The sequence below is a fragment of the Hydra viridissima genome, unplaced genomic scaffold, assembly GCF_058129835.1.
Source record: "Hydra viridissima isolate aposymbiotic clone 2 unplaced genomic scaffold, HvirCarnegie_v1 scaffold_1, whole genome shotgun sequence".
In the NCBI taxonomy this organism is placed as follows: Eukaryota; Metazoa; Cnidaria; class Hydrozoa; order Anthoathecata; family Hydridae; genus Hydra; species Hydra viridissima.
The window spans coordinates 9746621-9757613 of NW_028324300.1; the positions used below are offsets into that span (position 1 = coordinate 9746621).

General features: G+C 28.0%; 1 protein-coding gene across 7 annotated transcripts in view; it reads right to left on the reverse strand.

Moving 5' to 3' along the window:
- Positions 1-469: 469 nt before the first annotated feature.
- LOC145187868 (uncharacterized) overlaps positions 470-10993 on the reverse strand; it is a 63758-nt gene continuing 53234 nt past the window's right edge. The window contains exons 1-6 of one of the 7 annotated variants that reach the window (XM_090094345.1): positions 5333-5365; positions 4925-5053; positions 3432-3479; positions 2193-2344; positions 1563-1818; positions 470-1430 (exon numbers count right to left, since the gene is read on the reverse strand). In XM_090094345.1, the coding sequence (XP_089950471.1) occupies positions 610-1430; positions 1563-1818; positions 2193-2312 (1197 nt within the window). In that variant the 5' untranslated portion in view covers positions 2313-2344; positions 3432-3479; positions 4925-5053; positions 5333-5365 and the 3' untranslated portion in view covers positions 470-609. Of the gene's footprint in view, positions 1431-1562; positions 1819-2192; positions 2345-3431; positions 3480-4924; positions 5074-5332; positions 5473-10993 lie in introns of those variants that run through there. The other 6 variants (XM_090094343.1, XM_090094325.1, XM_090094334.1 and 3 more) reach the window with 6 other exon arrangements.

Consider the following 10993-nt stretch of genomic DNA (forward strand, 5'->3'; position numbering starts at 1 on the left):
GTTCTGAGCATGCGTGCCTTGTTATCCTCAACAAAACTTGAAAATGTTCGTAGCATTGCTAATTTGTATAGTGTTCTACTGAATGAAAAACAGAAACGAATGCGTTTGGAAGCTTGCTCGATAATCCACACAAAGTAGAGACAATTACAAAGAAATTAGAAAAACAAAAAAGAAAAAATTGTGGAGTAAACGTTAAATATATAAAAAAAACCAAAGTTAAAAACTTGAACAAAACAACAACTTAAAACACAAATTGGTTAAAAGTGATATAAAAACAATTATAAAATTTGTATAAAAGTATATACTTAACATAGATGTATATATATATATATATACATATATATATATATATATATATATATATATATATATATATATATATATATATATATATATATATATATATATATATATATATAACACACACACACACACACACACACACACACACACACACACACACACACACACACACACACACACAAAAGAACAGCGGTATTTTGTTAAAATCAAGTTCTCGTGTCTAAAATTTAGAATTCTGAAAATTAAGTGTTAAAATTTCACCTTACAGCTTTGTATATCTCGTTTGATGTTTGTTAGAAACGCTTTTTAAATGTTTACCTTTAACATTTCACCACCCGACAGCCTTGACTTTTCTGCTGCGAACACAAGTCGATGTCCCCTTAAGCTGTCCTCAGGTCCTGATTTTACCAAACATTTATCACTGAGAGCTACAGATCTTACAAATGATTTCATAAGATAATAGTCTGCGAACCCATGACCAGACATCCTAGTTTTTTCAGTGGGTTGTCTGGATTCGAATTTTGTTGTTTTCAAAGTATCAAACTGAAAAAGATTGAAGTTTCCTCCATCACAAATAATCTGACCTTTAGAACCCATAATAGTTATCTTTCTTGAACAAACATCTTTTGTGAAAGCAGACATTGTAAAAGTAGCATATATACCGCCTTCAAACTCCATGTTGACAACTTGGTAATCACACACATCATTATCCGAATTGTAAACACATAGACCATAGGGTCCAGTACGCAAAGCTTTAGTCATATTTTCAATATCAGGAATATCACAAACAGCATAGCAAAATGTATCTGGCACACCTTGTTTAACTCGAGTTAAATACTGTTTAACTGACGAGTATGGACAACTTTCTTCAATGCTACAATCTAAACACCTATCAGCTGCTCCAGTGGGCTTCTTAGAAGGCTTAAAATGAACTAAGCTACCAAAAGACTGAATTTTAGTGCATTTCACATTACCAATAAAATATTTAATCAGATCAAGGTCATGACAAGATTTTGTCATTAATGAGCCAATATCGCCTACTGTTTTTCTCCAATTACCTCGAACAAAGGAGTGGGCAAAATGCCACCAACCAACTGGTTCAAGATGTTGAATACCAACCAATTCTCCTTAAAAAATCCATGCAAAGATTGCTAGTTTCCCAATATTTTTAAAAACTTTATTATAAAATAAAGCATAAAAACTTTAGCATAAAGTAAAGCATAAAAAAAAACATATTTTACTAAGAAAATAAATAAAACCTATTGACCCATCATCAATCAGTTTTTTTACAGTCATATAATGATTAGTATACCGCATCACATGACCTATTGCAAGGATAATATTATTATGCTTGGCTGCTTCAACCATTTCTTCACACTCTCTTTCAGTGGGAGCCATAGGTTTCTCACAAAGAATATGGTAACCTAGATTGGCAAAAGCAAGGCATGGTTCATGATGTAAGTCATCTAAAGTTGCAATAATAACAGCATCAGCAAACTTTTCTTTTGATGCAACCTAACAAAAAAAAAAAAAAAAAAAAAAAAAGTGATTCAGTTTTTTTATATACTCTTGTTTTTACTCTATCAGTCATATAAATAGTATGATGACTGGAAATAAAATCATAAAAAAGATTGTAAAAATAATTATTTCATTAGCTTGTATAAGTTAATCTAGTTTGTCATACAAATGAAGATTAAATTTTACATAATTTGCCAACATCATGTTTTTGTAGAAGATTGCAAAAATTTCTTGAGACATATGTTAAGTACTTTAGGTTTGCACACGTATGCATGCATATGAAGCACACATACGAAGTGTATATAAAAGATTAAGAAATTTTAGAAAACATGTGTTCAAACATAATAAAACTCCATTAAAACAACATATACCTCTTTCCAGTCAGAAAAAACATTCTCATCACTTAATCTAAACTTTTTTTGAAAGCTTAGTCTACGGACTTCAATTGGTTCAGCTAAACCCACAACACTCATGCGTTCAGGAAAATCCATTGAATATGTAGCATAAACATTTCCTCGGCTTCCTAATGACAAACAAATGACAACAAAGTTTGAATGCATTTTTCAAATTGAGGGCTTAGGATTATTTGATGTGCAATGAGAGCTTATTTAAAATTACAGCAAAAAATCTTATGAAAAATAAACAATCTTTAGTGAAATTTCAATCAGAATAAATAAAGCTGTACTGAAAAATTAATGAAATTTGTGTTTCATAGTAGAATATTAACCTGGTAAAAAATATCATTAAAAGGGCCTATGGCTGCAAGACCAAGAAGTTTTTAATGAAGCAAATACTCCTTTAATTTATGCAAAAGAAAGATTTTTTTGGACTGAGTTTGGGATAAGAAATTTCTCTCACTATGTTCCAGACCCTCATGTTCAATATAAAGTAACTGAAAAATATTTTTGTAATCTTATAGGGGGTCTTTAATCATGAAATGGTGCTCTTTGTTACTACTAAAAGTCAAATACAAAAATATTTTTTTTTAACTAATCATATTTGGTAACAATCAATTTAATAACTTTATATATATAAACATAACTTTTTAGGTTTAGTAATCAATAAACCCCAATTTATTCATCTAGAAATGTCAAAATTGGTTAATGCAAATCAATACTTCACTAGAAATATTGATCAAGAGTCAAATATATTTTGGGTGTATAAAGGATGTTAAAGCATATAAACATCTATTCTTCTTGCAAGAGTTATCTATACAGAAAGATCCAGTTACTTTTCTAAAGTGCTTAAACAAACAATTTGCCAAAGATTATTACTGCTCCTTAAAGGTTCATAATTTAATTGATCATCATGGCTTGTTGTTTTTCAAGAAAAGGGAAGTAAAAGCATCAAAAGAGGCTAACCTTTTATCATATGTACAGGTAGTAAACTTGGACTAAACTTTTGACTAAGGTGATTTAAAAAGAAAAAAGTAATAAAGTTTTTAATCTGCAATTGCTAATCTGGCCATTAGTTTTTATAGTTGGTGAAAGAGTAGTATACTCTTAGACAGCAGGTGGGTGGGATAATTCTAAATTTTATAAAAAAATTCACAACATGTAGATTTCTTGTATGATGCTACAACAATGTCCCAACTCTCAGTTTGAGATTACCTTAAACAGTTTAAGAGAGTAAACTGATCTTTTGGCTGGCATCTTGATCTGGAATGAAAAAACATGTAAAAATTGTTAGGGATTCCTACATGTACCTATATAAATATGAAGTTCATGGTCAATCGCTATAATACTTATATAATTTTCTATCATGTACAACCCATCATATCAAGTTTTAGATTTCTAAACTCCATATAAACAGGAAGAATCACACATATATGAAATATCATTGAAAAGTTAACCAAATTTTAGTAGTAAAAGAGTGTAAATAACTTTGGTTGACTGATACTGGATGTCTAATGATTACTCTGGAGTTTAAAATATAAAACATTTTGAAAGGAATTTTGTAACAGTAAACCCACCCTCTTAGGGCCCTTTTTTTTCATTTTGTGTCATTGCCCTTCAAAATATTAGTACATTAGAATTTAAATATATATAGGAATTACACTTTACAACAATATTAGCATAAAATTCTATGATATAGTATAAAATCTCTATACACAAAATTATATTTTTAATGCATTTTGAAAATTCTTGGTTTCTTTAAAAAAAATTTCAAGAACAAGTTTCAACTGTTAATTACTTTAAAAAGATAGGCAATGCAGAATTACAAATCTGCAAATAATGAAATAATAATGCAGTCTACCAAAAAAATCAAAACTATAGAACAGCTGACATAAAATCACAATTTTAAAGTTTTATTTAACTACATAATTAGATCTATAATCCTTTGCACTTCTGTTAACAGTTAATGGTTTTCATTAATTGTTTGACATTAGTATATCTTTTGACTGATTATTGAAGTCTTTGATTTACTGATTATTGAAGTCTTTGACTTACTGTATATTTTCTCTCTATTTCTTTCTTTTTTTTTTTTTTTTTTTTTTTTTTTTTATCATGACAATTTTAAAAACAAAAATCTTTTGATGTCAAAGGGTTACCAGTAATAGCCAGAAAAATATTTAATGGCAGTGGCCTAGTAATTTAATAACATACTATTTTCAGCATTCCATATACTTTTGAGATTTAAAAATTAGGAAAAAAATTACTTTTAATTTTATAATAAAAAATAATTCACACAAAATCTAGGCTTAAATGCATGCAGTTTTTTGTTTTTTTTAATACTTTTCAAACTTTTACTTTCTAGAATTTAAAATGTTATCAATAGAAAAAGAAATTTATTTTATGTCTGTAACTATTTCAAAAATACATGATAGAGTAATGCATGATAGTATAATGCCTAAGTAACAAATTTAAAAAGAGAAAAAAAATTAGTGCTACATCACAAGTGTCATTTTATTTGTTTGCCACAATTTTAAAAATGATGAGAAGAAATACAAATAACATTTGAAGCTGATATAAAGAGCTAAAAAATCACATTTTTAAAACATGTTTATTTTTTAAACAAGGTCCCTTGAATAATGAGGCCCAGGACACCAGGCCTCCTTTTTCTAACAGGTCCTGTATATACATATACACATATATAGAACAACCTGCTCCAACAACAATTACTTTTATTTGCTGGTGTGAGATTTCTTCTTTTTCATCTTCATTTTGGAGAAGGATATCTCTTGACATGTTGGTAACCTCCTGTTCTTTTAAACTGCCTTTATTTCCCATTTCTAAAATAACAGAAACAGTTGTTTGTTTTTTTGTTTGTTTTTTTTAAATAAACTATATTCTTATTCAAAAAGCAACAAACTCATGTTTGTTGCTTTTTGTATATATATATATATATATATATATATATATATATATATATATATATATATATATATATATATATATATATATATATATATATATATATATATATATATATATATATATATATATATATATATATATATATATATATATACACACACAAAACACTTTCTATATTTTCTGAAAGTACATACCGCACTTTATTATCTGAAAATTTTGTGTTAATTGTAGCGTATTTCTTCTTAATTTCAATTATAGTCTCTTTAGGGTCGGTTTTTCGAAGCAAAAAAAGTTTTTAACCAAAAAATCATTATTTCAGATCTTTATGTAATCCCGCGTTTTTATAACAACTTCGCCATCCCACAAAAACAGACAACTAAATATGGAATAAATTCCATTGCACATCAATGTACCTTTCTTGGAACACCCTTCCGTACACCCTTAAAACAGATTTTATTCATAGATCCAAGAATTTATTCCAAAAGTCACTCCATCATTTCTACCTAAAAAGTTACGCTTAACTTTATTTTTTACCTCAATAACTATTTTCTTTATGTTTATGTACATTTTATAATTTCTTATTTGTGTATATGTGTATATACGTATGTATATGTGAATACGTTATAATAACTATTTGACCTATATTTTAACTCTTTTAAAGTCTGTTTTATAAGTGTTACTTATAAATTTTTGTAAAGTTCTACTTTTATTATGTGACTAGTTTATTTGTTATGTTTTTCTCTTGTCTTTTCTTTATCTTATCTAGGTCATTGCGTTTTATTACTAAATTACTATTTGCAATGACCTGTGTTTTTTGTAACATCCTTAACACGAAATATATTGGTATTGATATTGATAACCTTTTTAAAAACCTATTCTTCAGTTCAAAATCATTCTTTTGTATAAAATTTTTTCGAGCAATTCAAAAATCCGTACAACATGAACATATTAAATTGCAAGTATTGAGAGGTTATTAAAGCTTGATTTTTTAATAAGTGAAAGTTAATTAACTTAAAGGAATTGACACCTGATAAAAATGAATAACCAGCATGGTTTGCCACTCTATTCATCAAGATAGAGGAATGTAAATTTCTTTTGTGGAAATTGTCAAGAAAAAAGTGTTGTGATCCTTTTCAAATTATTGCAAGTACATAGTTTTAGGTCAAAAGGTTCTTAAATGTAAAATAATATGACAAAGCGGACTATAGCACCAATGTGTCGCATGTTAAAATTATAAAGAAGACAATAAGTAAATTAAATGCATATTACTTTATATTCGACTGTCCAAGACCAAAGTCAAGCTTGTCAATATTAATGACAATTAAGCAACTCTTTGAAAGGTTGTAATTTTTACAGATAATTGGCTTTTAGTTGCCATGCATTAATCTATTCTAGGGCTACTGTAGAATCATTTAATGGTTTAATCAGCCATTAAAGGTTTTGGATTTGCATATAATAGCTTTTTTCCAATTAAAAAAGAAAAAGACAATCATTTATTTGCCAAAATATGCAATCTTTTTTTTCTTTCGTCCTCGTAAATACAAAAGCAAGTGAGACAAGGTAATCAAGATTGTTAATTTGGAACTGGTATCATTATACACTAAGGAGCAACGTCTTTGTAAATAAAATTCCAACTCATTAATTCAATTTTCTATCATTAGTTTATTACTCATTATAATATCACTTTTACTTTTAATAATACTTTTTTTTACTCTTTCGCCAGCAGAACGATTATTAACAATTATCCTTTAAGGTAATCTGCAACAGGTGAAGCTCAGAATCTTCATCGCCCGAATTTTTCTTGAACTTTTGGACTATGCTTTTAAATGTAAATAGTTTTTAAAACAGCTAAAAGTCTCAGGGTAAAAGTCTTAGAAGACGTGAAACAAACAAATAGTTTTTAAGATAACCATAAAAATAACTAATAAAGTTGTTGATAAAACTTACAGTGACCTATTATAAAAAAACCTATTATAAAACCATCTCAATGACTTACTCTTACTTTTTGTCCCATTACAATAAAGTTCTTTTAATTTTCAAGTTTCTATTTGAGGTTCGTTTGGTAAAAAGTATTAATTATGACCCATAGCAAACTGTTTCTCAAAAGTAAACTGTTTAATTTCAAGTTGATTCTTATCCATGGATCCTTTTTCCTTAGTTACTCATAACCAAGGATCCTTAGTTATGTTCAACTAAAGTTTACCGTTTTTTGCTTTTCGCTCAACCATTTAACCTTTACTGATGTCACTAGATCTTTAATATTACCTGAAGTAGGTCACGTTTGATTTTAGTCTTCTTCAATGTTATTTAAAATTATATACCCTGCTATTTTTTGAGAATGGAGGAATTTTATCATTGAAAATTAGTAATTTATCTTCTTGCTTTGCAGGTGATTTAACTAATATCAATGGTGGTTTTACTAATATCAAAGTCTTGTAATTCTAAATCTTTTACTAAAACGTCAGCATAAATAAGTTAAGAAACTCAATCAAACCTGATAAATCTTTTATACAAACCACCCTTCATTTACCCCTACAAACAAAGCGCATGTTCCAAATAAAAAAACTTACGTGTGATACATTTATACTCATAATAAATATCTCAATTATTTTGTTTGTTTTATCAATCGTAAGGTAAAAAAAAAACTCCTTTTCGTTATTCAAATTACTCTTATGGAATATAGCAGTTAACTTAAATTGGACCTTGTAAAGCTTTATTGCCGAAACCTTTAAAATAATATAATAAAAATTATTTAAAAACTTATCTAACTGCCAGCCTAAATATCACTGCTGTTAACATAGGAACGATATTTTGAACATACCACAATAAGCTGTTGTTTTTATCAGCTTACTTTTGCTGAAGGAACTAAATTTTTATATACTTTGACACAAAATTTTACAAAACTTTGACTCGTTTATTTATATAGTTAATACAACGTGTTGATCAATGTTTTAGGTCTACAAGAGATAATAAGGGTGGGGTATAGTTCAATTAATTTTAAAAGCAAATCTCTTAAAAACTAAAAACATTTTAGCTTATTTGTTAAAATAGAATGTTGAAGTTTCAAAAATAATTTAGAAGTATCATTAATTATGTCAGACTTGTTAATAAAAGAACTTTCAAGTAAAAACTTCCTTGCATCATTCAAAAACTAAAAAAGATATTTTTACTGTATTTAAATTAATCACCCCTTTTCTTTTTGAACTCAGCTGCAATTATTTATTTGCGTCAGCCATAAATATGGAATGCACAAATTGTATCATTGAAAATTAGAAAATAATTTCGGACAGGTAAATACGAACAACTTCTTGAAAAGCCAAAAAAGTGTAAACAACACATTGTTGATATATTTACGTATATATATAAAACAAAAAATTTGAATGAAATTAGATATTTGTTTAAGTGCGCTTATGAAAAAGCTTCGTTGATGTTTGATTTAAATTCTATAATATTTGAACATACCGAATTGAAAGATCGTTTAAAATGATGTCCAGCTACTTAATATATGTAACTATTTATTTTGGTTAATTGCTAAAATATTCAATTATTTATCTGTTATGAAACCGGTGTAAAATAAAATCTCTGAACTTAATTTCTCGGTAAACTAAGACTTTCCCGCTCTTAAAAAAAGTGTGTTAATAAATTAAACTAGTTTACTAAATATCTCAAATTATAATTACATCTAAACCAAAGCGTGTCTGTTAGGGATGGCAAAATCCCGGACATTCTCAATCCCGGGATTTTGGGATTAAGAAATTTATCTCCAGAAAATCCCGAGAAATCCAGGGGCTAAATGGAAAACAGAAACAATATATGGCGGTGAAGTATGTGAAGAACAAATTTTTAAGTACTCATCAAGCACTGAAAAATGATTAATTTATTGATAATACAATTATATAATTATATTATCGATAAATTAATCATTTTTTGGTTAACTAAAATAGTTCATCTAGTATTGAACCTTAGTAATTTAAATTATAAAGCAGTACATTAAAGATATAGCACAATATAAATAAAAATAAAAATTTTAAATAATACGAATATACATAATTAAAAATAGTATGAATATACATGAATTATATCTATTTTTGAAAGTGCCACCTTAAAAAACTGAAAGCGTCAATCATTTCGTCTATTAATCAAGTTCGATTTTTTGAGCATAAAAATCCAGCCGCTGATAATGCTCGTTTGGACTCCACACTTGTTTGCCGTATAGATTGTATATAATCATATGCTCTTTGAAGGTGATTACCTATTGTGGCACCACTTTCAAATAACGATATTTCTTTTTGAATTTTAGAAGTTATACTTTCTACCCTTATAGTTATAATCTTTTTTTCCATAACTTTATTTAATTCTTCACTTATAGTTTTGATCTTATTATCACACTCCTTGCTTAATAATGCCTCGATCAGTTGAACATCATTATTACTACTCACGTCTGCTAATGTAATTATATCTGCCAAGTTTAGGCACTTTATTATGTTTATTATAATTTTTTTATTTTAGACACTTGTATTTGGTACAAAAACATCTGGGATTTTTAATGAAGTAACCTGGACATTATGAAGATAATAAACTATGTTGCTTAATGGTGTTCTCCTCTCTTTAACAGGGTGACTCAAGGCGGCATACAATTTTCCGATTTCGGATTGTTATTGTTTTATTTTGGTCAAGATGAAACAACAACAATCTGAAACCTGGAAATAAAACAATAATAAATGCAATGTCAGCTGTAATTAAAGTTGCATCTCTTCGACAAAGTGCTTCCACAGTTGCTTTAACGGGAGTCAAAAGTAAAACTAAATGATATGGTTCGATATTCGTTTTTGTTCATCTTAATTGAATCATCAAAATTGGAATCCAATTTAAAATCTAGAAATGCCTTTTTAACACAATACTTTAACTGATCAAATTATTCAAGCATAAGCAACAAACTGCTCCATCGGGTTTTGTAATCCATGGTTAAATGGATGACCTTTCCAAACTCAATTTTTAGTATTTTAGTAAAAAATTTTCATTTTTTGTTGGGGCTTTTTAAACATTTTTACAACTTTCCTAACTTTTTTTATAATAGGTCCAATAATTTGATGTCTAATTGTAACCTCAGATGTTTCATTAGTTAAAAATGAATCGTTCTAATATCGAGTACAATCTTCCTCTTCATAAAAGTATTCACTATTAAAATCATCATTTTTGTCTTCATCATCGTTGTTATTTAAATTTGTAAAAACAGTGTTCTCATCACTAAACTTTCATCAAATTCCAAGTGACTGGCGTCTTTTTACAAAGAACTGATACAACTGCCAGCTGTAGAGGGTGGGCAAATCATAATTGTTAATCAATTTCTATAATTTTTTCAAGTTTCTTCATAACGCTTGCATCATCAGTTGTAATACCAATGATATCACCCTCAAGGTTTATTTTAAAGTGGTGGAGTCATTCGTTTTAGGGTGTATGCCAGCACTTTTCTACAGGTATACACCCTAAAACGAATAAAAAAAAACGAATCAAAACTAAATTCCAATAGTTTTTCTACTCATGTACATTCATATTCATATACCTGCAGTTTCCAAAAAATTCCACTCATTAGGTGTTAAGTAAAATTTAGAGCCTCTTGATGTTTGATCAGTTACTTCCTTTATAACTTGCTTTTTAATCTGCTCGTAGTAGTCTAAAACCATTTTTCTGATAGTATTACGTGATTTTGGAACATTTTTTTATCCTCGTGCAACTAACCCGGCTCGTATATAAATGGAGTTACAAATTGTACTAATTGATATACCATCTTTTGCTGCAATACGTGCCAACACTTCAGATAGATTTTCCTCTTTTTCAATGTTGTTGAAAAATAG